General features: G+C 40.0%; 2 protein-coding genes across 3 annotated transcripts; one reads left to right on the plus strand and one right to left on the minus strand.

Moving 5' to 3' along the window:
• Window positions 1–1,984: 1,984 nt before the first annotated feature.
• Window positions 1,985–21,712, plus strand: lrrc17 (leucine rich repeat containing 17). 2 transcript variants are annotated; one of them, XM_055054786.1, is made up of 5 exons: window positions 1,985–2,228; window positions 9,772–10,114; window positions 10,970–11,438; window positions 17,296–17,451; window positions 20,802–21,712. In XM_055054786.1, the coding sequence occupies exons 2-5, from the start codon at window positions 9,842–9,844 to the stop codon at window positions 21,233–21,235; spliced, it is 1,332 nt and encodes a 443-aa protein (XP_054910761.1). In that variant the 5' UTR covers window positions 1,985–2,228; window positions 9,772–9,841; the 3' UTR covers window positions 21,236–21,712. The 2 variants fall into 2 exon arrangements, with proteins under 2 accessions (XP_054910761.1, XP_054910762.1); XM_055054787.1 differs by lacking the exon at window positions 1,985–2,228 and adding an exon at window positions 5,987–6,239.
• LOC129375589 (ras-related protein Rab-19-like) lies at window positions 21,688–27,855 on the minus strand. Its single transcript, XM_055054788.1, has 4 exons — window positions 26,920–27,855; window positions 23,897–24,080; window positions 23,508–23,611; window positions 21,688–23,424 (listed from the first exon to the last, which is right to left on the minus strand). Exons 1-4 carry the CDS (start codon window positions 27,112–27,114, stop codon window positions 23,230–23,232), a joined length of 678 nt encoding a protein of 225 aa, XP_054910763.1. The 5' UTR covers window positions 27,115–27,855; the 3' UTR covers window positions 21,688–23,229.
• Between the last annotated feature and the right edge of the window lie 85 nt (window positions 27,856–27,940).

A 27,940-nucleotide genomic window follows, 5' to 3' on the forward strand; every position in this document is an offset into this window, starting at 1 on the left:
CAAACTAGCGTTGGTTTGAAAACAAGGTTTGTGATTTTGCATGTTGAGTACTCTGGGTCGAATGTTGTTTCTTCACTAGCATTAAACATAAATTAAAGGCTTGAACCAAAAGAAATAGTCTGACTCATTTACCGCAGATCTAAGTTGCTGCTCACACACAAACATATTGAATCTGTGGTCATTTGATCGCATTAGAATAGAGCATACAGCTGTATGCAGAAGAATAAAGTATGTTTTTATGTCTCAGGGGAAATTCCACTCAGGCTTACTAAGCACGAAGGAAGCAGGGCTTCGTCGTAATTAGAAGGTTGCTTTTATGTTTACATGACATGACTGTTAACCGCTCTTCAATTACGATGATTCACGTTGACTTCTGGGCAGATTTTCAACCTCCCAGGTTGCTTTGCAACACTGCAACTTCTGGTAAGGGAAACAATCTCACGTAGGTGTCAAAATACACTGAACAAACTAAAAGAGTACTAATATTGGTATAGAGATAGTTTTCCACTTAATGTATGTACTGATGAAAGCTCGATGTGAAAGGATAGTCGCCAATTGTCTCGCTCATCTCTGGCAGAGGACCAACATTATGCTTTTGGACATGTTTGAAATCAAACACAGAAAAACACAAGCTACGGCTTTTCCCACCCCAAGTCTCTGTCCTGGCTCATCTCGGCTACTGAAAGCAGTTGTTCTGGTGCGTTTGGCAGTAAACAACCCCTTTCAAGAGTCAGCTCAGCAGTAATCCTAATATGGAGCCGTTGCTCTTTGCAATGGTGCAGAGGAGAGGAAAAAGACGGGGTGATTATCAGGGCTCCTTGTCTCCCTTAATATAAAACAGAATACTCCTTAGTAGTTGCTGTTACACTCCTTTGCTGTTTGCTCCAAACTTAGCAGCTCATTCATGTCATCTGTGAATGGTTGACACAGTTTGGCCGCCATCTTCTATTGCCTCGCGCAAAACAGACTTATTTAAGAAAGGAAGGAATGTAACCAGCTCAAGTCAGAAAGCGCTTTCAATAAAAATGTCAAAGCAGTTATTTCAAGAGATTGAACTCTTACTGAACTTGGAATTCAAATCTAAAACAAATTGTGAGAGTTCGCAGCCACATGGCGAACTTTAGGCGAAATGCTAATTTTACATCTATGCCGACCAGCAAAGACCAGGAAACATAAAGCTGTTTCAAACTGTTTCATTCAATAGTGAAGATATAGTGGAGTAATTCGGTTCGGCCTGCATCTTCACAAAAAGACATGGTTATGTAATACTATTTATAATGCATAAAAGTTGACTTGTTTCAAAAATAAATGTCATTCCAAAAAATTGTAGGATTTATAGAAGACATTGGAATTAATTAACTGAATTAAAAATTGAAAAAAAAATGGAGAAGATTCAAAAACAATAAATTGAAAGTACTACGACTTCATCTTGGTTTAATCAAAATCCAACAGCTTCATATTTTAACCTCTCAATCTAACCTCTCAATCTAACAAAGCAATTTTTTTTAATCATTAATATTTTTTACCAACTAAGTTGACCATATTTTATCAATTAGACTATATTTTACATACTTTATCACAATGCAAAAGCAATCATCAGTGTATTTCAGCTGGATTTTACATGACCGGCAAAGTAGGACACAGGTGTAATGTGTCTTAAAAGCAAAACTTTTAAGAGTTATCACAGATAAAAAGAAAAGAACAAGAACAAAATGCACGCAAGACAAGAGGGGTGTCTGTGTGAGGGGCTTTTTTTTTTTTTTGGCTGCTCTGCCACCCAGAAGCTCGGTCTTTATTTGTCTTTTATTCAGTCTGTCAGGCAAGTTAGCAACACATCCTGCAGTAAGTTCACCGGTTAAACAGAGGGGACCAATAAAGGGCTGCAGCCCTCCCACACATGTGTGTGTGCGTGTGTGTGTGTGTGTGTGTAATGTTAAACCAAAGACAGCCTTGTGGCTCCTACGAGGATCGGTTTTGCTCAACAGCTCGCAGTGTGATCCAGCTGAGTGGGTGAAAAGGAAGAGGAGAAGGGAGAGAGGGAGGGCAAAAGAGAGATAGAACGAGAGCCAGTCTTTTGTCCCTCACTCCAAGCTGCTCCAGCAGCCCGGGCCGATGCTCTTGGCTTGGATGCAGCACTCATGACAGGATTAGGAGCCTGGGACACTGGACCAACCGGAGATCCGCAGGTTCTAGTAGACGAACCCGGGCCAGATTCTCACCCTGCACGGGTAGGACTGAAACTTTAATACTCCACAGAACTGCGTCCGGAGTGTGTGCTGAAGGGGTCACCCAGCTGAAAGGGCAGCTAATCTTGTAATTATCACTGTCAGGAGAAAACAAGCTTGATGAAAATAATTTAAAAAATCAAAAAAGGGGAAAAAAAAGAGGAAAGCTGGCATTGTACAGCTTGTGTTGAGTGCTCCAAGTACTAATACAAAGTCACAGCAATTTATTCTCATCTTAAGATTTTTGCTTCATTATGTCTTGGATTGTTTTTGACTAATTACAGTGGAGTTGAAAATAGATTATGAGGCAATTTAAACACTTAAATGTAAGAAATGTGGACGCAAGTAAAAAAAAAAAAATAAAAGAAAGAAAAGTATGAGGCATTTTGCCCCAGCATTAGCAGCCAAAACTCACATTGACAAGCATTTTGCATTTGCTTTCCTACTTGCAGAATTTCTAAACTAGATTTTCTTTTCACGTGAAGAGTTGTAAAAAGGACTTGCCTATTTATTTGGTTACCCGATTACACCGGGGTAACCCTAACCCATCCGTCATCTACCATGACAGATGGAGCAGAGAATCTCATTTGTCAGAGTTAGAACTTTTCCAATTGGAAACGCTTCGTACTGTAAGAGAGCATTTCTGGATGAGAGTGCGCTCCAGATGACTCATGTTCATCCTATACGCAGCTCGCTGACACTATCCTCTTGCATAATAATAATACTAATAATGAAAATATGAGCAATAGTAATATTAATAATAGATTTTGGTTCAATGTGTTCCCGTTTTTGGATACAATCCAAGCGGAAAACCAACCCATGCTGCTCCAGTCGTATGCATTACAGCACCCTAGAGAGTTACACGACGCTTTGTTGTTTTCAGATAAATCCCGAGCTCTTGCTGGGTGAAACTGCAAGAGCCATGTGGTTTCACTCTGGAATTCTGTACCGAACAAAGCTGGAGGGAGAACTTGCTTGACTTGCAATTTTACCCTGATTGTAAAGAGCAGAAGCCCCCTTTTTCTCTGAGCATTCAGCTGCTTCAGCTCGTCCACAGCTACGTTGGTTTGAAAGCACTTTTTTTGCGTGTGTTTACCACGCAGATGTCTGGCATCGAGCCAAAGCGGTCGACACAGCGGTGCGGCTGCGGGGGGCAAAGAGGGGAGACATCATGTCTGTTTATCGTCACGTCTGGATCTTTTTCATCTCCACGAGACTTAATGAGGCAGCTTGAAGGAAGGTTTAGGATCTCCGATGGAAAGACAGCGAGCTAAAGGGAGATAAATTATGTCTTTAAAGTGCTTAAGTGACTGACACCGGACCTAGAAGCACACGTTGGTTACTAATGACCCACGCTGACGTGAAAGAGCCAAGATTTACAGTTCTGCCAGAGCCAGAAAAATGGAAATTTGATTTCGATGCAAAGCCAAGCACTTTGGCATGTTTTCACCAGACAAGTCCACCCTCCGCTGTTTGTTTTTGTGTGCTCGACCCCTCTGAACCTCAGTGAAAAACTCAAGTGTCATTTTCTGTTTTTAAGTCGTTTTTTTCCCTCTTTCCCTCTCTCTCTTTCTTTCTCTCTCGCTCTGCTGCAGAGGTGAACCTTTCTGGTTTCAATTAGGCTCTCAGGGATGTAAGAGCACTCTCTCTTCCCAGCTCTATTAATACACAGAACATGTTCTGTATCCTTAAAAGCACTGGATAAATAGAAAGAGAAAGATTTAAAAAAGAAAGAAAGAAAGAAAGAAAATCTGTTGCATGCATTTGTGTTTTGATAAGCTCCAATACCCCTATGTAAAATTCACTGCAGCCATGTAAATCCCACATTTGTAAGATTTCCTCTCATTATAAACACAGCTGTACAATTAATGCCTCTGATTTGTTAGAAAATATTAAATAAACGGCACCACAAAACTCAAGACGTGAAATAGCATGGCTCAGCTGCAAACCTGCTAAGACCTGGGTGTCTACCTAAACAGACAGGCCAGGCGAGAGCGGCAATATTCAGAGGAGGGAGCCAAGAGGCATAAATCTGCTTGGCTGCAGAGAGAACCTGTTGTTTGGACAAACGTTAGTCCCACACCCTATAAATCTGCTTCTTATGGGGAAGCTGGATGGAGGAAAAAAAAATCTAGAAGACGCTTGAGGTAAATGTGCAGCTAACCTCAAACAGTGTACAAGATGCCCTGATCAGATGAGACACCATTCTCACAGTGAAACATGGTGGTGGCGGCGTCGGGCTGAGAAGAGGAAACCTATTCAGACATGATGGGAAGATGGATGGCGATAAATAACTCAGAGAAAAACATCTCTGGACATCTCTGAACATGATTATTGTTCCACTTCACAAGTCTTAACTACTCTTAAGTGTTTGTCTGTCACTTAAAATAAAAAAAATAAGAAGAAATTCGAGACTGCTTTGAATCATGACGTCCTGAAGTGACGGAGTCTTACCTAACATAAATATAAAAAGGAGGCTGAACTGACATGCATGTAATTTCGCTTCATTCTTACAAATTTTCATTGCTTTTCTGTTTGCTTTCCCACAATTAACAGCTTGACTGAATAACAGAGATTGATTAAGCATGCTTGGATGGAAGCAAAAATTTGTTCTCTCTCCCTTTTTTGCATGCAGAAGGAGTCCCTGATTCTTGCTTTTATAGCCTCCCCTTCTTGTTTCTCACTCTCTCTCTCATAACACTGATCCTTCTATTTCCAAACTCTTCCCGCTTGATGCCTGAACTCTCAAGGTTACTCATATCTAGATGCAGCTTTTGGGCTACAAATGCGGTCAGTAACTGCAGTCTCCAGACTCCTGGAATAAATTTAGACAGATGAAAAGTTATGGTTCTTTCAGGGTACTTCCCTTAGTTTTGGAACCAGAATCAGAGTGTCTTTGACATGCTTGGTCTGTAATTTGGCATGTGCAAAGAGGAATGAGATCATGTATGTCCTGACTTGATCATGTAGTATAAAGAGCAGAAGACAGTAACAGTGTAGATCTGGACATCAGATGATGAGGAGCCACAATTTTCACAAGCTTACAAAATATTGATTGCAATCCGTCACCAGAGCTGTACACTGATCAAAGGCAATCTGTTAGTTTTTCTACAGTCACTGTAGAAAATAAATCCGATGAAATGAAACACTCCTCCTTTCTGCCAACTTACAAGCAAGCAAAAGCACTGCAGCACAGCCAGCTGACATGGGAAAGTAGAAAAGGAGCTGCTAAAAAAAATCGCATTAGCTGTAATTTGAAAAGTTGTATTTTTGTTCATTATACTTTTATTCAGAATACATCTTTAAAAATAAATTTTTCTAGTGTAATGACTGTAGGTGAAGTTCACGGTGTTCTTGTTGCTCAGGAATATTCCTTATAAATGGTAATTAACGAGAGCCATACCAGTTTTCTTAAAGTGTGGCTTTGAAAAGCCAATTCCAAGCATATAGGGCTTTTAACAGAACTACAGAATTTCAGAAAGAATGTGCAACAATTGCTTCAAAACAGGAAATAAACAAGATAGAAACGAAAGAAAACAAGCATAAGAAAGTAGTTTAGTTAGACCGAAACAAAATGGTGCATGTAAAAAAAAAAGTGTGGAGGGCAAGCTGTCTATGTATCCTTTAGTCTGGTGATGAAAATGACTTTGGCTCACTGAGACGTTCAAAACGAAACATACTGAGCATCTTTTGTGTTTATGTTCCATTTTTCTCTTCTTCTTGTTCATTGTTTGCTTTTCCCACAGCATGCCTCTCTCCATGAGCGTTTGCATACATATGCTGTCGTTCAGAAATAAATATGATACACAAAGGAAGTTTTTTTTCCCCTCCCCCCCAGCCTTTTTGTCTGTTTCACAAAGACTTCTCAGTCTTCCCACAGGTTTATTTTTGTCAGCCGAGCTGAGAGACATGCTGCTACCACATTTTTAGGTCCAGACCAAACGTCCAAACGTCGTTCTGGTTCAGGATAGTCGGCGGTATCAACAAACAGTTCCTGGGGAAATACCTGACCAGGTCCGTGAGGGATTCCTACTAGGAGTTTACAATATAAGAGGTTATTTAACTGAGAACGCCTTGGGTCAGCATAGACTGATCCTTGGTACATTGAGTGGGATTTAATGCTAGCCTGAGAGGGCCAATTCTGGCTTGGCATGGCCACTGGGTTAGGGTAAACCACATGGATGGGTTTGGCCTGTGTTGGTTTGTTGGGGCACAGCTATGTGCAGTGGAGACTGAAGACTGTGGCTATAAAAGATGAACTTCCGTTATAGGTCAGTGATTTTAAGGATGTGTAAAAAAAATAAATAAATAAGAAAAAAAGGCATGACAAAAAAAGTAAACAAAACATGATGTGACTTTCTCTTGAAGTTGGTGACTTCCTTCTTGCACTAAGAGACAATTAGCGTCGAATGCTGACGGAGCTACTCTGGTTTGTCACGTTAAAGAGGGCAACAAGGGTTTAGAGTTACTGGTCTATCTGGACAGGCCGTGTCCTGGATTCCTTCCTCCTAAGGTTTTCCCAGCTCATTCCAATGGGAACACACCCCAGGGCAGACCCACAACTCATTGGCAGGACTTTGAATTCCTGCTGGTCTGGAAACAAAGACAAGGAGCTGAAAAGCATCAGTGCAGAAAGGCTAGATTGTTCTTGTGTGTGTGTTGCCAGCAGTACCCAACATTGGTTGAATGTCAAAAGAATGCAAGAATGGAAAACAGGAAAACAAATTACCTGACGTGGCTACTTTTGCACACTAAGATGAAACATTGAACAATTTTCCAACATCACTATTCAGGGTTTTACCTCTACTGGATCCCCTAGTAAATGTATTCCTTAAGTGCCAAATTTATCATGTAAGTATGGTTGAGGATGTGGTATGCTATGGGCTGATTTGCTACTCATGTCACCGATGACTTAAATTATTATCAAACACTTATTAGCCACAAAGCAAAGATTTTGCACCAACAATCATAGAACGCACATGCAAATGCAGCATCCATTTACCAGTTTTAAGTTTTAGGTGTTGGGACAGAATATAAATGATGTTGGGTACAACACTAAGACCACTTGCATTTTGAACTTGCAAGATTAATTGCAGAAAGTGACACTTTATATAAATTTAATGTACCAACAAATTTATCCTTATAAAACCTCTTAAACAAATGATGTGGACTGGAAGTAGCGTGTTGGTGAATACCATGTAAACTAGATTCAGAACACTATTTTTCTGATTCCATACATAAACAGTTGATAAAATATTTCTTAATTTTTAATTTTATTTTTTTTTAAGAATCTTCCAACATGGAAGATTCTTTAAAATAGAAACCAGGCAGATAAAGACTTCAGCTCTTTGCCTATAAAGGCAACCGGTGGATTCTGGCACGTTCATAGCACCACATCTCCTCATTTGGCTAAAGACGCAGACCTGTGTCTTGTAAATCAGCAAACAAGAGTACAATTACAATTTTAAGGGGTGGCAGAGAAACAAGAATTTTTGTAGACTACTGCAATGTGACAGTGTCCTTTTCTGGTCTGAATGCTTTGGTAAATAATCTTATCACTGACCTCTCCAAACAAAGAAAAAGGTCATACTGCCACTAGTTAATGAAGACTTTGCCCTTGCAGTGCTACAACCAGAGCAGTGTTCACAGAATAGAAATCTACACTTAAATCAAGATTTAACATGCAGCCTCTTTTGTCTACACTGGAGTTTGTACCACCAAAAGTCTTAAATTACACAATACATCTTATACCAGCTTCATTCTACTCAAGCTCATATGAAAAGGAGTTGAACGGTGAGGTCTGCAACCACTGAGGTGATTGACATAGTTGGACAGATGGGCAATCCTAAGAGAAATGGAAAGTGCATACAGATACATTCTCAGCTGTTTCTGTGTAACTTACACATCCAGTCTGTTATTCCCAATGGAAGCAAACCATCTGCATTGACAGTCTTGTTCCACTGTGTGAGAGGACTGTGGTTTGCTGGAGTTGGCCTGAGTCAATCCAAGCATGTGCGTCTGTTTCTCGACAGCCTTGGCGATCTTGTCTTTTTTTTGCTTTTGAAAGTGAAATGAAAAAACGCCTCCGAGCTTTTTTTCATTTATAACAAGCTAACTCTGCATGTTAAATACAGTGTTTAGAAGTACCACCGATCGTCTTGTTTCCTGTGTCTAAGTGATGAGGGGGGAGATTTTAAAAGGTTCTAGAGGAGGTAGTAAAGCAGGAGTCCAAAGTAGTCTTCAACTGCGGTAAATGATCCTTTATGAGTTCATTTTAGTTGGAGGTTTTCAAACTTATCTTGGCAAGAAATTCAACAGCATAATTTGTATTTCAAACATTTTTTTTATTCTAACGGTTGCCTCAAAAATCCCCTTCACTATTAGGGTTTGCAAATATCTTCAGTGTAGATCATTTGTCTAAACGTTCATAAGCAAACTTTAGATGAGTCGGTATGCTTTTGCTTCAAAAGTGAAGTATTATGCAGTGAGTGTGCAAAAAGGGAAACTGCTTTTGATGTTTTCATTAAACCTTGTTACGCAACTGCACAAAAAGATTAATGTGATTGCAGGTTTTGCATATCTTTCACAGGGATGTTGGTCATGCTTTAGACATGCTTAACACAGGATAGAGATGCTTTTAATGCAGAATATCCACAAGATCTCTTTTAATCTATGAAAGAACCTCTAGGATTCAGATTCAGGATTGAAGAGGACAAAAGCGCAAATTCAAGTCAGACTGTGGCAAAAATGAAGAACTTCAAAAATAAAAAATTTAAAAAAGAATTGTATAATAATGAGTGTTACAGATCTGAACCATGTCATGCATGTCACCAGAATCCAGCGGAGAATGAAAGAAACAGAGAAGCTAAAATATCGAGGAGTGTGATTGATGACAAACTGGGTGCAGCTGTGAGAGAAGGCAAACAGATTAACTGAAAAAATATAAAAAATAGACAGAAAAACATAGAAGAAACTGAACAGGGGCCCAAAGGGCATAGAATCAAAAAGGGGAAACGACTAAAAATCAATCCAAGAGAAATAAATACAAAACACAGAACACAAGCATAACCTGAGAAACTAAACATAAAGAAATGAGCCTGTATGGCAACAAGTATTAAGTAATAATGAATCAAATATGGCAATATCTTACAAGCAATAATAAAGAACACAAACACAAATGAAAATCAAGACCCAAAGAAGTAAAGATCCAACATAAAATACTGACAAATATAAATAACTAGCTAAACAAACACTTGTTAGGAACAAGTGTAACATTACAAAATCCTTAAAAGTATTTCTAGTAAAGCTGGGTCTCCTTGTTTACGACATTTTCTTGTTTCTAATTAAAAACTAGGCATTTCTCCTGCTTCCGAGAAGCTAGAGAAACATTCTTGTTTTGTAAATTAGTTTCGATAAGAATTTAGTTTTTTTTTTTCATTTTTAAGTGTTTTGCACTGTTTGCTCTTTTGTTTCAACAGGCACACAATATTTGACCTTTTCACTAACATGCTCCTGTTCTCCATTTTGTCTGTTTCTGTGTGTACAGCTCTGACCGGCCTCCTGTGTCCCTCCAACATTTCAACCCAGTAACAGAGAATCCTCCTCACCTCCCCGCCATGCATCTCCTTACTGTAGTTCTGCTCCTGCTGCTCCTTGGGTCAGCTGAACCTCGGAGAGGCCCGGGGTCAAAGGCCACAGAGAGGGGCGCCGGGGGTCGTGTGCGAGGCAGAGGAAGGGCCAGCGTCATGAGGCGTCAAACTCAGGAATGCAAGGAGTACATGGAGGCCGGGGAGAAGTACCTGGACTGCCAGGATAGGCAGCTGACCTTCGTGAAGCAGGACTGGCCCAAAGACATCCAACATCTTCTGCTGGCCAGAAATAAGATTCAGGTGTGTGGAGGCAGATTTCAACTTCAAATGGAGAGAAAAAAAAAACTTATTTAGAAAAGCAGGATAACACAAATTTCACACATTTAACGGAAAATCCTGAACTCCACACTCTTCAATCGAACGATAAGCAACAACTTCTAATTCTGTTGAAGAACAATGGAGCTGAAGATCAAGAGAATAGCTCAAAACGGACAAGGTGCAGCTGCGAGGCTAGCGCCGCGCCGATTCAGCAGACGCTCTTTTTAGTTGCGTTGGGATCTTAAAACTAAATGAGGAATTTCCGAGAACACTCGCTTTAACTCTGCACTTCAAAACACAGGACATTTTTCCTGAGTTAGTTGTTTTGAACTGAAAATAAAACCTGCGTTGCTTGTTGATACTTTCAGCCATCTGCGCACCATTTATTTGGAGCCGAGATCAAAAAGACAATGGCCATGAGGGCTTTTGTTGGGAATGTGTGTATCGCAGGAGGTGAAAATAAAAGCTTTGCCACATGGGTAATGTGTAAAGGTATGTGGCATTGAGGTGGCGTCCTTCCACCTTGAATCTAGATCGTAGAATTGAGGTGGAAGGACTAAAAACTGTTGTCTGTATTTTCACATTTTGCATGACATTTTGTAGCATTGTCCACCCTCTAAAATGAAAGTGTGATTTGTTTAGATGCATTATCATTGGTTCCCTCAAGGGTCAGGGATGGTGATCTTTTTAGACAAGAAAGAAAGATACATTTCTTTTCTGAAAGCAAGCTAGTTCAGCACAAGCCTCTGCAAACAATCCTTAGGCTTGCAGATGACTTCTCTTTTTACTTAATTTCTCTACACACAGTTTCACAACAACCAATTCTTGATGTTTCAGATTTTACGGGACAACATGTTCGAGCAGTTCACCCAGCTGAAAAGCCTGGACCTTCAGCAGAACGTCATCTCGGTGATCGAAGACGACGCGTTCAGCGGCCTCTCCCAGCTGACCACCCTCCTCCTCCAGCACAACCGCATCAGGTCAGCCTCGGAGGAGGTCCTCCTCCCACTGCCCCGCCTCACCTACCTCCGGATTTTCGACAACCCCTGGAGCTGCCGCTGCCCGCTCGACAGCCTGGTCAGGACCCTGCAGGTGCCCAGCAATCGAAACCTGGGCAACTACGCCAGGTGTGCCGAGCCTCGCTCTCTGAAGGGCCAGAAGCTAAAAAAGCTGAACGCCGACTCCCTGTGTGCTGAGGACAACAGGCCGGAGAAACCCCTGCCAGGGCGTCCCATAGTTAGGACAGACGCCGTGTCCATTTGTCATCTCAAATATCCCAGTCTCCTGCTGGACTGCACACACAAAGGTGAGAGAAATTCTGGGTGTCCATTTGTCTGCGTTACTGTGGGAACACATTATAAAAACAAAACAAAAAAAAAACACGCACATACAATGGAGGATAGACAAAATATTATGTTCATGCACGGATCCCAGCCAACAATATTGGGCTCAGTGAATGAAACGTGGTACTTCTTGTGTGCAACCAAAACATAAAAGAAAAGGCTAGCTCAGCAGTATGAAACAAAAAAGAAGCCCATCATACAGCATAGTCATGCTTGCTTATCCAATGGAATTGAGCACACGGGTCTTCTGTTATGGCTGCAGTCAGACACCAGAGATGTATTTGCTTTTATTACGTTTGCTTCACCCGGGTGCTAGCCACACTGGAAGGGAAGGAGATTTCTTTGGGCTGATTTATCTTCTGTTCATTCAAAATCTCCACACAACAGCAGACGGCGGATAGGCACAACTGCATTCAACTTGGGGAAGCTGAAGACTGTTTAAAATGTAGCGTCAACTGTGCTTTTTCCCGTGAAAAAGCACTTTCCACAGCAGTTTTGCTGGATTTCTACCCACAAAACCACAAACTTGTAAACAACATAATTGCTGCACTTATTTTCCACGGATTTAAATACAGCACAAATATTGTAGCAATGACTACAAATATATATTTTTTTCATCTCATGCCACACCATGCAGCACCATGTCCGCACGGATGAAGTTGAGATGACACAAAATGTTTCTCGAAAAGAAATGTTAAATCAACTCCCTGTGCATTTTCAAATGTCTGCACTTTGCTGATGCACCACTGTGCCCATAGAAATGTTGCAGTTTTTATTTCCAGCGCTTTGTCAAGTTTCTAAATAGGATTGGTTTGATTTCTGTAACAAACAGTGACTGGCAGCCCTTTGACCTTGCATTTTAAGCTCATTTCATCTCGTTTTGAACCGCAACCAAGTAGCTATGAAATAAAGGAGTTGGCCTTAAATACCAAATTGATTTAAGTCAAGACAAGCCAAGTAGGGAGTTGAACAGTGGCTTTAATTGAGGACGCTCTCATGACATCGTTTCCCCAAATATTTGTTTTGGTTATGCTAAAACAGAAAAAAAAGGCTTTGCTTTATGAGGCATTTAATTTTCTACCAACACATTGTTTGCATTTGGACAAGATGTGCAAATGCCGCAAAGAGACTCGCATTCAAAACTTTGGGAGACCAATTAATCCTCACAAACGAAGCTGAGATCACTTCTGAACAGGCACAGATTCTGTTCTCTTATTTCCATCGACCATTGATTTGAACAGACAATTGTTAGGGCCTGTCTATGATTCGATATTCATCCAGGAAAGGAGAGTTCATACCCTTTCACGGAGAGCAAATCTTCACAGGCCGAAACCACACAAAGCGCCATCTGTGTTGCGTACACACGTAGGGAAGCGTTTCACATACTTTCCTAATTAATTTTTTTTCTCTACAGAGACTTCTGAATCAGTTCTTTATCTGAACTCTTGCAAGGATCCTCTGTTTCCCTCACGCCGTCGTTATACCATCAATCTCCTCGCCTCGTTCAGTTTTATTTATACCCGGTAATAATTCCGCTTCCGTTTTGAACCAGTAGCAAAACACTCAAACAGAGACGTGTCCAAATTTTTACTGAACCTACTATTGCTGCTATGCAGCACAATGATGATTCGATTATTCTAGAAGGATTTACATATTTTGATCCAGTAATTTGCTCTCCTGTTTTTCTCTTTGTGGTCGCCTGTGATTAACGCAGCTCAAATCGAAAGTAAACCCATACATGTCTCCTCGCTTTGCTTGTCTGTTTTCCAAACTAAACTCTCACAGAAGACTTTAGCATGCCATGACATAACTGAGAAATTTGCCTTCTACGGGGGAAAGTTATCTTTCATTTAGTTCCACCTAATTATTAAGTATTGATTAAAACCTCATGTCACAAATTTAAAAGATGACATCTCATGTAAACTGAGTGGAAGCATCTCAATTTGATTTCACTAATCAATGCCTCAAGCATAAACATAACCATCTGTCCAGTTTGAATGGAACTAAAAAAATATTTTTGGTACTTATTAATAGGCGTCAGCAGAGATGAGATTCACACAGTGTGCTGAGAAGCAACTTTTTCTGACATTTCATTAAAAATCAGACAGTTTGCATCCGGAACGTTTTGTTTTTATAGCTTGACGCTGGGAACTGGACCCGTGTCAGAGTTAACTCAAATAAATTTGCATATTAAAAATAGAAACCCTGAGGAAAGTGAATGAATCTCCCAGTACGATTTATATCTTTCTTCCTGTTTTTCTCTGTCTTCATGTAGCCCTCCTGGTTTGGAGGCTGTCCCTTTAATATAAACCACACTTGATTTCATATGCTTCTTATTGGAGACTAAAACTGTGGTTAAAGTAAATGAAGGGGGTTATGTAAGACAAAGTTGCTCATAAAGTGCAACTTTATGAGTAGCTGTGGGCTGCATATGATACTTTTGATTTGAACAACAAAACTTGAGTATGATAAAGCTTTTTCATACCGTCATTTATTTTCTTGTTCAGGTCAAACATGCATTTACCTCGAAATTCAGTTGCATTGCTCTCCAAGCCAACTACGTGTCCTCACATACTCACGGTTTGCAAAGTCATTCACAGTTCAAATCTAAATGTCCTATTCATACCAGAAATCACACGGGAAAAATCTTTAAAATGGCCATGTCCAATTATGCCTCATTTTGCCAATTTACTTAAACGTTACCTAAAATGAAACAATGGGATTTCTGTGTCCAAACTACACAGCCACCCTTTCGGGTAAAGAAACAATCCCTCAAGGTTCAAGTCAGTGCTGTAAAAGGAAGCGTGTTAAAACACCTGCTGCTTCCTTTGTGTGTCTGACGTTTTGTGACAATAAAATCACTCAACATTTTACATTAGGATTTAAGCAAGAGAGTTTCACTCTACTCCATTTGTCCTTGGAATTTTTTTAAAGGGGTCGGCCAATTGGTCGACATTTGTACATTTGGTCACATTGCAATAACGCCAAAGTCAATTTCAGTCTCCAATACACACATATGAACTAAGTGAAAATATAAAGTAAAATGGTTCAATTTTTTTTTTTTTTTTTGCTGTTTTTACAGGATTCTGCCATTTTTGTTGTGGTAAACCCTAAATAAAATGCAGTGTAAGCAATTAACCAATATTTCAGACATCAACCAATTTATAAATGGCTTTATGTAGTTTTCTATCAGCATCATGAGTCCAGTTTTTTTTAAAGACAGTTAGTGAACAAGTAGCATCATGAAAGCTATCTAAAGAACATAACTAAACCATAAACATAAATACAGACACAAATAAAACCAAACCCAAACACCACAGCATTGTGACAAAAGAAAGCTATAAGAAGTTAGTTTTGGTACACACACACACAATGTAAGATTCTGTGTGGCAGAAAACGCCACACATTAAAAAACCTAACTGTAAAACACCGTGATTCTGTAGAGGCGCTTTTCTGAAACAGAGACAAGGAGGACAATCAGAATCTTGTCTCTATATTAGGTTAAACCAAAAATGTGTTCTGAAACCAAACTACGAACATGAACAGCGACGCTTTGACACTCTGAAACATTTTTGCGAAAGATCAGCGGGTTTTCATCCAAGGATCATTTTTCCCTTTGGTGCAGAAAGTGAAACAGATGTTCTGCAGATTAACGACTTCAGCAGATTTAGCGGCAGCATAGTCCAGGCCCAGTTATGAATGAGTGACATTTACTTTTCCTGACATGTTATCTCTCTTCCTCTGTTATTTGGTCATTCATTCATTCAGCTGCATTTGACACTTTCAACAGAGGTAGAAAGCGTTGCGCTTAACTCTGTAAAGCCGAAACATGTGGTGCATTAAGGGAACGCAAGATAAGTCAGTGCATGTCTTGCAAGTTGCGGTAGTAACGTTTTGGCTCAAATTTTGATAAACTAGCATTCAAAATTTGAGACCTGTGTTCTCTCTTTATTCAACATACTGAAGATTGCTCCAAAACACATGGGACCACATTTGTGTCATAAACAGAAAAAATGTTGATTTTGGCTCAAGGTTAAAGTCTGTAAAAAGAGCCTGGGAATGGAGGTTTGGAATTGAACTGAATGCCAGCTTTTTTTTTTTTTTTTTAAGACAATACTGGAGACACATGGACACCTAAAAGCAGGCTGGGATTCTCTTCGGACCTCTCGGGGGGGAGTATTCTCTCCCAGTTGGACCGATAACTTGCAACATGAAACCACAGAGTCTGCGAAGTCTGTTCCCATCCTCCGCCATGTGTCCGCCTGCTGCGCGTTTAACACCATCAGAGGAAAATAATAAGTACATTTCCTCAATACGGGGCTCCTCATCCTCTATATATGTTTGTCTTGCTTGTGTATGTGATTGTTCTCTCTTCAACTAGAAGTGATTTATTGTAACGGGGCTTTAAGATAACTGGCTGCAGCATCTGTTGTAATAAAGCAAATAGATAGAGACTGCAACATCTGCTCCATAAAAGCCCCCATAAGCATTCTTTTTGTTGTTGTTGTTTTTTTTTTGCAAAGCTCTGTGTAAACTCTGTGTAAGTTAATACTTAGAGGAAACCCACATAAATAACAAAGAGTGTATACAAGACTTCTGCACGATAATTCATACTCCTAGAATCCATTTACATATTGCAGCATTACAAGCATTTATGTCAGAGTGTTTTATTTGGATAGAACAACTCCAAGGAGCGCCTTGTTAAAAAGTGAAACCAAAATAATTCAATGGTCTCCGTACAGAACGGTGGTGACAGAATCATGCTGTGGGATGCTTCGTTTGGTAGGCGAATCACGGCTCACGGTCAACAACTGAAAATAGGATTTTAGCCAGAGTTAAAATCCTTTCATATGATGTCCCCATAAAAGTCCAGATGTAAATAAACTGCAGTATCGGTTGCAATATAATCAGTTTCTACAAAGACTATTGCTTCAGATTTAATTCAAACATTGCACACTTTAGAGATTTATGTATTTTCCATCTAATGCAATTCTAAAAGAAAAACTTTCTAGCTGGTGGTTGATTTGAGGTAAAATGTACAGCAGTTCTCTTAGTGTTTCTGAAATGCATGGCATGTTTTTTTCTCATCTGCAACGATTTTGCTTCCGAGATAAACGATGAAACAAGTTAATCAGGCCACCTACGGTGTTTTAAACACATCATATGTTACATCCAGTTTTAACGCTCTCCATTTTACTTTTCCTTCTGACAGGTGAATCAAGTGTGATGTCTGTAGGAGCCACAAAACCAATTCATAAACTATTAAAATGTCATTTTTTTGGCATGAGGTTTTTCACCATATGTTAAGCACATATGCAGTTAGCTTCACATGACATTTACTGTCAGAGCATGTTACATGTACACCTTTTCATTCACAGCTTTGTGGTTACCTTGTTAAATGTACGTCTTCCAAGTGCAAGGAAGATGAAAATCACCCGTCACAATCTTATCAAAGACAAATTAGTGTGTATGAAGCTGGGACAGTTGGGGGGAAAAAACAAGTCAAGCAATGTTGTACACGCTCCATCTTGAACACATAAAAAGGTCGCACACAACCGACAAAACATCTTGAAAACATATAAGATCCAGACTGAATGAGTTTCCAACCCTCCCTTCGGGCTCCGCTCCAACCTCATGTGTTTTGCGCATCTGCCTCCTAGCTGTAAATCTATCAGTGGGGAGACGTGGTGTTGATTTCAAAAACCCAATGTGAATGCACCTTTGCATCTCGCGACAAATGCAAGGTCTGGTTTGACCTGTTCACTCTCTCGTCCTTGCCTTTTCTCCTTCAACAGTCCTCTTTTCGTTTCCCCTCCACAGATCTGAACCAAATTCCACCGGAGCTGCCGTTGGAAATAGTGGGGATGGACATGTCCAATAACATCATCAAGCATCTCAGGCCCAAACAATTCCTGCTGTCTAAAGAACTCAAGCTGCTCAACCTCAGCAGCAACAACCTGCAACACATAGACACAGGTAACACAAAAATGATGAGCGCCACCCAAAAGATGAATGACAGACAGATGTACCGTACATGTTCGAGGAATTTATTGTGCTGGATGCTTTAAAGTCTCTTCGTCTGGTATAGCGATTGATTAAGACTTATCCCCTGAGCCTTACTTGAAAATCTGTGTCATGATTGGTGGTGGAATTGGACGTAAATGCAGAGAGGCAGAAATGGCAAGTTGATGATGAACGTTTAATAAAAAAAAAAAGGTTCACAAAAGAGAGAACACGGGGAGCCGGAGTACAGGAAACAGTCAGCACAATAAAAATGGGAAGTAACAGGTAATAAGGAGGAGAGACTGAAAACGAGCGCTACATATGCCGAGGAGCTTGATGAGGAACAAGGAGGAGACGCCTGATTAGAAACAGGTTGCAGGTGCGAGACAGCAGTAGACAGACTGAGAGAGAGAGAGAGAAAATGGCCAGGGGGCGAGGGAGACTACAGGAGGGACGAGGAAATGAATCCAACACTAAAGGATGATGAGACATAGCATAATAAACTAGAGCAGCGCAAGAGATAGACGAGAATCACCAAGAAAACAATGACTAAACATCTGATGAAAGAAAGAGACGAAGGAACACAGAATAATAATAAATCTAGGATCAATAAATCGACCTCCAGAACGACTCAGCAGCATGGAATCCTGACAGACCAGTCTTCATTTTTGTAGAGATATGGGTTTCTCTGCTCTTCACAGCTTTGTACGTCTTTCTCAGGCTATTCAACAACAAATCCAGGCAGGTGAATTGGAATCTCAAACTAGTTCTGATGGATTTTACGTTGACATTAATAAAAAGAAATCAGACATGAACCAGTCTTAAACCAGCCTCCGAGCGTGTGTAAGGTGTGTGACTTTTTAAATATGAATACAGTCTTTTGCTATTTATGTAATGAAATAAGCAACAACAACATACCACCCAACTGACTCAACTCCTGAGACAATAAAAGAAAGAATAAGTCTCTTCAGGCGTTTTCAATTGCAGTTTTGACAAATAGTCGACCAAACTTTTTTTTTTTTTTCAAACATTTTAGAAATGTAGGTAAAACTAGAACGATTCTTGGGACCTGCATCTATGTCAACTTTATTTTGAACAAGGGAAATCTTAGGGTTAGGATATAGACATAGCACAAAATGCATTAAAATAAAAACTAAACGTATGAAGGTGACAAGGAATATAGAACACGTAGATGCGCTTCTATCTCCTAAATGGAGATGAACAGATTTTATGCACCAATGCATTATTTAGATAAAATAATTGACAATTAATACCATCAGAGCATCAAACAGAAAACAAAGTGAGAATTTGGTAATCTTATGAAGTTTTTTCTCTCTCTCTCTCTGTCTGATTATCTTCTCTGAACACAGAAGCAGAGACATTCCTAAAAAGTAAGCCGATCCATTACTCACACCAGCCTAACCATTTCTGGCTTCAAGTTCTCCTGCCCGGCAGGCAAATCCTGCCACAAACGCTTGTAGCTTTTCTCTTTAGCCATCGAGACGTGCAAGCTATCTATCGCGGCTCGCCCCAGCGTGTCTAAAGCAATCTGTGAACCAATGGAAGAAGCTCCATTTAATTCTGAGAGCTTGTAAGACTCCGAGACATATGGTCGCAATCCTCCCCCCAAAAAAACCTTTCTAATCATGTTCACATTTGGAGTGAATGTTTAAGAGGTTGTTTATTTATCCTTTTCAAGTGGAGGATGACCAGAGAGCCATGGTGGGTAAGGGGAGAGAGGATAAAAGCAAATCCACGACGTTTTATGGACTGCTACAAGTGAATGCGTCGACATCCATCCAGTTATTTTTGGTGGGGTTGGAATTGCGCCGGAAAGTTTTGGTTTGCAGCAAAAAAAAACACCAATTTTGTCCTTGACTCGAGATGAAACATGACTGTTAGGGGCTCCCGGTGATGAAATGCCAAGCTGCAAGTTTGGTTGACTTACAGATCAGTCATTACGACTCGTAATGATTAAAAAATAGCTAAGTTCATTTCACCCTCTGGGGAAACAACAGGAGTTGGTTTGGTTCTGGTGACTTCAACAACCAAAGGAACAGTCACTGGGTTGGGAACACCGGTTCCATGAGTCAGGAGAAGTGGAGGACACCCCTCATTCTTCCTTCTCTCTCTGCTACGCTTCCGTTTACCCGTGCCGTTTAAACACAGCTGAACAAACTCAACATTTCTCAGACCTTAGCATGAAAATGAAAGTGTTTGCCGTTTACGTCTTTTGCAATTTCCGCGAAGTTTTTAATTTTCCCCCGGCTTTCTATCACGCTTGGTCTTCTCGTTCCAGTTTTCTTCCCACCTCCTCCTCTTTCTCCCTTCCGCTCTGTAAAGATAAAAGCAGGACCGGAGGCTGATGGACAGCAAGAAACAGTCTCCGCCGTCCCTTTACGCCCACTCTAAACACTTGCACATGTTTTCATAGGCGCATTCTGAGAAAAGCAGACCAGTCACCCGACTAGAAGCTCTCAAAGACGTTTATTATCCCTATTTGAAGTCACTGTCTGTTATTCTATTCATGTAATCTGGCCTTTTTCATGTGCCGACTGGTTTGTTGTTCTAAAAAAATTTGTTACTTTTGGTGTCAGTGAGAAACCTCCGGCCATTATGTGCACTGTTCATCCTAAAATGAACCGTCTTCATCTTCATTCTTTTGCTGACCGTACGTGAGCCACGCTGCCCCCATATTCACTTGTTATATTGCTTATTTTTATTCCTTTGGAGAATCCATCCACAAGGTCTCTAATGACCCACAAAACGAACGCAGACGACAAGCAGAAGGCTGCGAATAGGTGTCAGGGATAATAAACGTTTCTCAGAAAAATTCCAAAGTCAGTCATGAGATAGCAATGATCTCTCAAATAGTCCCGAGTCTGCCTCAAAGCCACTCGAGTGAGACTTATCTGAATGACCTCCCGCGGAAAACATCCAGAGGCTATCACATTCACAAAACCATCTCGACTGGCAGCTTTTGACACAAATAAACAAAGACTCAACTTTTACTGAAAGCAAACTTCGTCCTAGCAGATCATCTCTGCATAAATGCTCAGTGTTCAACCGATCTATGTTTTAAATCTAAATCGGTTGATTTAGATTTAAAATCTAAATCAACCGATTTAGATTTTAAATTTACATTTACTGTCTCCCCAGTAAATGTCTCAGTTACTGGGGAGACATTTTAACACAAGGTGTTGTTGCAGGAGTTACACATACATTTGACGGTTGTGTTTGAGTGTGTATAATTAGTTCCAAATGAAACTGTATTTGGTACTTTGTGAATCAGGCTAACTTTTATTGCATATTTCCCATCTCAGCTGCTTTTGCAGGCCTGCTGTACCTTCGCGACCTTGACCTGTCCAACAACAGCCTTCATTACTTCCAGTACGGCGTGCTGGAGGACCTGTACTTCCTACGGAGGCTAAAGCTGGACAACAACCCGTGGGTCTGCGACTACAACATCCACTACTTGGTCTACTGGCTCAAGCACCACCCGAGCGTCTCGTACACGGGCCTGGTCTGCTCTGAGCCGCTGGAGTTCAGGGGCTGGCGAGTGGAAGAATACGTCAAAACCTACAACGGGGAATGTCCTGTGGATAAACCAACGGAGGGGAACGACACTGGGCAGGAAGGACAAGGAGGGTCAGAGAATGAGGCGATCGGGGATATGGGCGAGGGACAAGGGCAGCTTCTACCCCAGCCCATAAAAGAAAAGAAGGAGAATGGTTTTGAGATCATCAGGCTGAGCTAAAATCGACCGGTGTGGTTAGACTTTGAGAGAAATTTTAACATGACGATTGACATGCAGGTCAGAGGTCAACATAGATTAATAAAGTGGGATTTGGCAATTAGATGTTTGAGGAAAAAGTAATGTGAAGCACAAAATTGGGGTGAAGTCATTCAGAGGTAATATCATTTTTAAGTAATGGAAAACTTATGCAGGATGATTGACATTTTATTTTTAATGTTCATCTGTTTCATTGTCGAGTTTTGACGTTTTTCAAGGCATTGATAAAGAGACCTAAATTTCTATTTATCTCATTCCAAATCCAGACTGTTTAGGTTGCAAAACCCTAGTGATCAGAAGGTACTCTCTTTTTTTCTTTTACAGTAACTTTGGGCTTGGGATATGTACTTTTTTTTGTTAGTTTATTTCACCTTTTTTTTCCATGTTAATCTGTCATTTTCTGCCTGTTTTCTGAAAATAAACTTGGTCTATTTTTTCTGATTATTTGTTTTCCTAAGGAACGGGAGTGATTAATAGCAAACTTTATGGGTAGACATATTTAATTTGGGCGTAAGGCTCGACCATGAGAAATGACAGGAAGCTGATTTTGGCTCAGCTTGTCCTACAAGGACATTACTGAGAATTTGCCTAGAGCTCTACTGACCAGCAGAACATTTATTATAGTGATGTGATACTGCACGGGAATTATTACGGAAACATTAGGTCTATTACAAACAAGCTTTTTGTGTCATTTGGCCTCTGAATCCGGGTATTGACTGTAGTTCTGCCTCACGGATACATTTCAAGTCCATTTTCCACTTTTAACTAGTGTATTAATCAAAAGCACAAAAATGATTTCATAGCCAAGACCGATATGATTCATTAAATGCTTGCTGGAAAGGGAGATTTGGTGCATATTAGCAACAGTTGCCACCTGTATAACATTTTCCCCAATGCTTTTACATGTTTTTTGACAGGCCAACACAAAGTTATACAAAGGGAAATAAAACAAAATTAAAAATCTCTGAATTTTATTAATGAAACATGGCCAAGTCTAGCAAATATTCATAGATGTATGAATCTCTTAAGCAAAGCTAGATTTAGCAAAAAGTAATAACCTCTTTTTCTCGTGTGATGACCTCATTGTAATAATATATTATATATTTTCCGGAAAATGGCTTTGAGGCAAACTGTTTCTATTTGGATACTTTTTTCTTTCAAATCACGTATCTGTTATGTATATATATATATATATATATATATATATATATATATATATAAAGGCAAAAGCAACCCTAACAGCAGCTCCATCATGAGGTGCAGCACAGCACCATCTAGTGTTCAGACATTGTCCCTTCAGTGGTCAACGGGTTAGAAAAGTCATATTTGTCCTCAGAGGTCAGAGTTTACTGACATGCTGAAAGAGTTCGCCGAAAGCTACTCATGATCAAATATGGCATGTATTATTTTCACAGCTTTTTTTGCAGCTGCGTCGTGAAATCAATTCAGACATATTTCACAGTAGCTTTGTGTATGGCAAGCCGTTTTGGAAACTTAAATTCACGGTGGTACTAAGAGACACCACATAGGCAAAAAAAAAAACCTCTTTCAAAAACATTTCAACTTAATTTGAACAAAATCGCATCGTAAAAAACCCCAAGCACTTAGCGTACTGTCAGACTTCCAGTGCTGTAAATGTATTTACTTTAAACTATTTGAATTTAGAAAAATATTAGCAGCATGGACCAGTTGATATGAAAGGGGATCGTTTGGCTGTAGCGTTTCCTGAACACTAATCACAGATCTTTCTGGTGAAGACGCTTCATCAGCATTCCTCTCAGATCAAATACAATGAATGTTTCTTCACCATCTCTTTGACATCTGCCTTCTGGCAGATACTCAGTATATCATGCCTCACAGATCTTCATCCAGGAATCCTTCTGCTTTCTTTCATTCCATTCATCAGCATTCCCGATAAATAAAACCCTTCAAGCATCTCCAGTCACAGTTTCTCTGCGTCAGCAGCACGACTTCTTCTCTTTCTCTGGTGGAACGTAGGCGCCGACGCTGACACTGATTGGTCGAGAGTTCTCTCTGAGGAGGATCCGAGGCATGCCGTTGTTCTCAACGTTATCCTGCTGGACGTTGAGGCCGTTACGAGACAGCAGCTCCCTGGCCATCATCAAGAAGGCTTCCTCCACATTCTGACTTTCCTAAAAGAGGAAATGCTTTAAATGATAATAATAATAAAATTCAACCTAAATTACAGAGTCTAGGTCGTGTTTGAAAGCATTACCTTGGCGGATGTTTCCAAAGCAGCGAGTATGCCTTTTTCTTTTGCCAGACTGCAAGCTTTCTCGAACGGAACCTCCCGCTCCTCCTCCATGTCACATTTGTTACCTAAGTGGAGACGGACATGAAGCCATATTGGCAGCACACATAATCCTGCTGACGTCTGGGATTGACAAGCGTGTATGGTTCAAGTTCAATCAAACATTCTTTTGAAATCATTTTGTTATGCTATGTTCTCTTGCTTTTCTTTTCTTTTAGAGTAAACAGATATGGACCTTGGTGGCATGGTATATTTTCAACCAAATACATAAAAAGTCATAGATCAAAATCAATCAATTTGCTCTCTACATGCATGGTATCTTAATTTGCTACAAAAGTCAAAATCCAACTCACCTATTAGTACCAAGAGTACATTGGCAGCTCCATACAACTCTACCTCCTTGATCCAATGGTTCACCGAATCAAAGGTGCAGCCTCGTGTGATGTCATAGGCAATCATGGCGCCATGAGCACTGCGATAGTAACTCTGAGTGATGGTCCGAAACCTCTCCTGACCTGCTGTGTCCCACACCTGCATCTGTATCACAGAGAAATAATGAGTCCAAGAGTAAGTTCATGCTCGAATAAGGCTTTCATGTACTAGAAAGAGTCATTCATCTGGTGGTTTGAAATTTACATGAACACAATGCATATTGGGAAAATCAATCAGCAATGCCTTTAAGAAAACAATTTTCACGATTATTTCACTACAAAGAGTTAAAATTATTGCAAAGTTTCACCATTTTGTCAAAGATAATTATGAAAAAAGCATCATTTCGGGCGAGGACCAGAAATCTATGAACTCCCATTAGTGCCTGTGTTTGGGGGGCTGCCGAGGATGAAAGATAAAGCAACCGAACTCCCAAAAACAGGGTCAGGAAGCAGAAAAATACACATGTTCTTTTTGTGCTTGTTCACAGAGAAGCTGGTGTTAGCACAGCTTGCTGCTTCGAGAAGTTAGAAAATTTAGATTTTTAAATTTGCCTAAATCATAGAGATAATTTTGTGACAGTCTTGAGTCAGTTAAACCTCACCTTTCTTAACCCCGCAAAATGATGCAGAACTTTGCATAGAGGCTCAAATTTTAGCCAACTACAGCACTAAAAGACAGAGTCTGCCCCTTTAATCCACACAAGAAAATGTAAGGATTTAAGGGGATTTTTACTTTTGTGAGGGTGACTGAACAAAGTTGGCAACAAACATGAGACACTATGATTTAATTGTGTTTATTTTTTTCTTTTTATTACGGTAACTTAAAGGTAGCCAAAAATAACCACCTAAAAATAATTGTGTGCTGCTTTTTATGAGAGTGTTAGTGTTGCACAGCGTCAAACAGAAACAAACAAACCCAGACCCAAAATACGGGCCTGGGCTGAACCCAGACCACTTTACCTGTCAAATGTAAATGAGGGCAAAGACAGGAAGTGTCAGACCAACACTTCCTCTGCCATGTTGTAACCTGTCAGTGATGCAAAAGGAAAATGCTTCTAACTATACAAGAAAAACTGTTGTAGGAAAACTAAATATAACTTTATGTTATACACAGCTTTGAGGCAAATGTTGCTCCGGTTGAAATAAATAAAGATTCAACAAAATATGTAACGCACTTCTTGTCATCTGTGTGTTATAGTTGCCTGATTTTGGAACCGGTGATGACCATGTGACACTTATTTATTATGGTCTCATCCATAAACTTTAACTGAAACCTTGTTCTTCCTTCTTTAATGATCACTACTGAGATCATGAGAAGCTAGAGGCCGCCAGGAAGCATACAAGGATATTGGAAATGTTGCTTTGAGTTTGTCAAAAATGATCCACAATAATGGGGCTTTTGAGTTAATAATTTTATATGTAGACAATTTATACAGCCTGTAAACTACAGAGGGCGTTAGCAACAAACATATACATGGTAGGCAGGGGAGGCCTGTTGGTTTCCCTGTGGAGAATCCCAAGCCCTTATCTCTGAGAATATTCCCCACGGATTTAGGGGACCTTTGCAGCGTTGTAGCAACCAGTGTAGACTCAACGGGCCAGCCCCTTCCAATACGCCACGACTTAGTGGATACAAGTTATCATGTCTTCTGAAAGTAAATTCAGGTTTGAATAGTCTGAGATTTAGTGGTGGAGTAAAAACTTGATTGCTTTCCTTTGTATGTAGGATAAGGTGTAATAAAAAGAAAAAAATAAATAAAGAAAAAGAAACAGACACTTGAGTAGTCAAAAATACTCATGTCATTATTTTTGAATAATGACATGCAATTACATGCATGAACTGCAGTTCATGTATATTACAACTTATTAATAAGTTTTAATAATTGCAGAGTGACGTAGAAACAAAATTAGTTTGTGTAAAATGCAATGCATCTAGATGTTTCCAATTGAAGCCACTCAAACTCATTCATTTGTATTGACTTGCTCTATTCCACCTGTTTTGCCACATAAATGTTAAGTAAAATATTGCTCTATTGTTAGATCAAAAATGCTTTTTGATGGTGAACATTTTTTCTTTCTTTGCAATGATAAGATCAAAAGATTAAATACGGAAAACACTCCCAAATTTTCATCACAGATTGCCTTGTCTTCACATAGAGCTATTTTGCAAATACATTGCGAAAGTATTCATCCTTTTTAAACTTGATGAATCAGTGTTAAATGGTCATTCAAAGCAACGTAAAATGTAAAATGAGAAGAAAATGTGTGGGTTTTTTTAACCTTTTTACACATAAATACCTGAAAAGACAGGTGTGGATTTTTATTCAGCACTCTTTACCCTAATATACCTAAATATTAAAAGTTAAGCAAAACTTTGTAATGCATAGTTGTGCGCTGGCCACATCACACATCACATAAAATCTCAATGAAATACGTTGAACCATAACAACATTTTTAAAAACACTATGAAACGATGTTATTTTTTTGTATGTAGAAAATGAAAGTTTCTAAAAGTAACAACTTCCTTTTTGAGCGCAAGAGCAGGACATGAGCGATCAGCCCATGATCTACTTGTGCCATCACAAAGGCACAAAGGGAGGAACCTGATGGGCCGGTTCTTCATACCAGCAGCCTGTCGGGCTTGTTTTGGACCGAGTCAAACTGCCATTGCCACTTGCTATTCTGTCACTGAGGAAACTCCTTTGGAAAAGAGGTCTCCTAAATGTGGAGCCCAGGGAAAATGAATTTGGGAGCCGTTCATTTCAATTTCTTTTTTTTTTTTTTTTATAAAATTAGAGTAGAAAGTAGAATCTCTACTTTCCATTATAGCTCGCATGTGTATTACTAACATATTTCAGCACTGCTGAGTCTTATGCCGATATCATTTTCAGATCTATACTCCTTAATTTAATGTCTCCTGTATGTCTGCTATGTAGAAAGCTTACCTTTACTTTCTTTCCTTCAATATCCACCGTCCTCACTGTGAAATCCACTCCGATGGTGTTCTGCTGTTTGTCAGAGAAAACCCCTGACTTAAAGTTCTGGAGCACGCAGGTCTTCCCCACGTTGGTGTCCCCAATGAGGATGATCTTAAACAGGAAATCAAAAGTGTCATCGTGCTCAGGTGGCGGTGCCTGCATGGTGGGAGTGCAGTGGAGTGTGTGAGAGTGTGTATGCGTCGTTTTCAGTGTGAGTAGAGGAAATGATCCCTCCTTCAGCTGATCTGTCGATCTCTTGGAATGTTTGACCTTTGGTAGCTGAAAGGTGATGAGTTATCTTTAGAGGCATAAAAATGAGCCCAAAATGATACTTAAAAAGCAGCAACAGCTAAAGGAGAATATTTATCACCAAATTAGTTTGTGGTTAATATAGTAGAAGCAGCAAAAATCAACTAATTCTGTGTATATTCCCCCCCCCCAAAAAAGAATGTGTTTCCTGTCCAGTTATGCATTCTTCCTCTTTAGTATTGCCAGAAAGTTTAGTCTGTCCTTCCTCTCTTGTGCTCTTTCAGCGGGACAAAAGCGGTCTCAGTTCAGCTTCTCCTTTTAGCTCCTTCTCAGGTGTTGACCCACTTTACTGCCCGCGGCAACAAATGACATAAAAATCCATCCCATCTTGTAAGACAGGCTCCAGTAATCCTCCACCCTGCCCCTCCAAAGAAAAAATATGAACAAATAAAAATGAAAAAAAAAATCTTCCTGTTAGTAGTAGTGAAAAGATGTGTCCTTTTTACAGCAGTCTTCAGTCCCAGGCACTTTCTTACGCTCTCTTACACACATAAACATTTGTTTACAGTTCCTCCCACCGAGTTTCTCCCATCGGTTTTTCCTGTTCTTCCTCACCTGAGTCCTGCCCTCTTCACATCACTCGTGGTAACAATAGAAACCTGCCCCACCTGTTCTCTCTACCCAGCCAAGCCTCATACCGAACGATGCACTATGGGAAATGAAGTCAGTTGGCAGTGAA

Source organism: Poeciliopsis prolifica, unplaced genomic scaffold, assembly GCF_027474105.1.
Source record: "Poeciliopsis prolifica strain line A6 unplaced genomic scaffold, Auburn_PproV2 SCAFFOLD040, whole genome shotgun sequence".
NCBI classification, from domain to species: domain Eukaryota; kingdom Metazoa; phylum Chordata; class Actinopteri; order Cyprinodontiformes; family Poeciliidae; genus Poeciliopsis; species Poeciliopsis prolifica.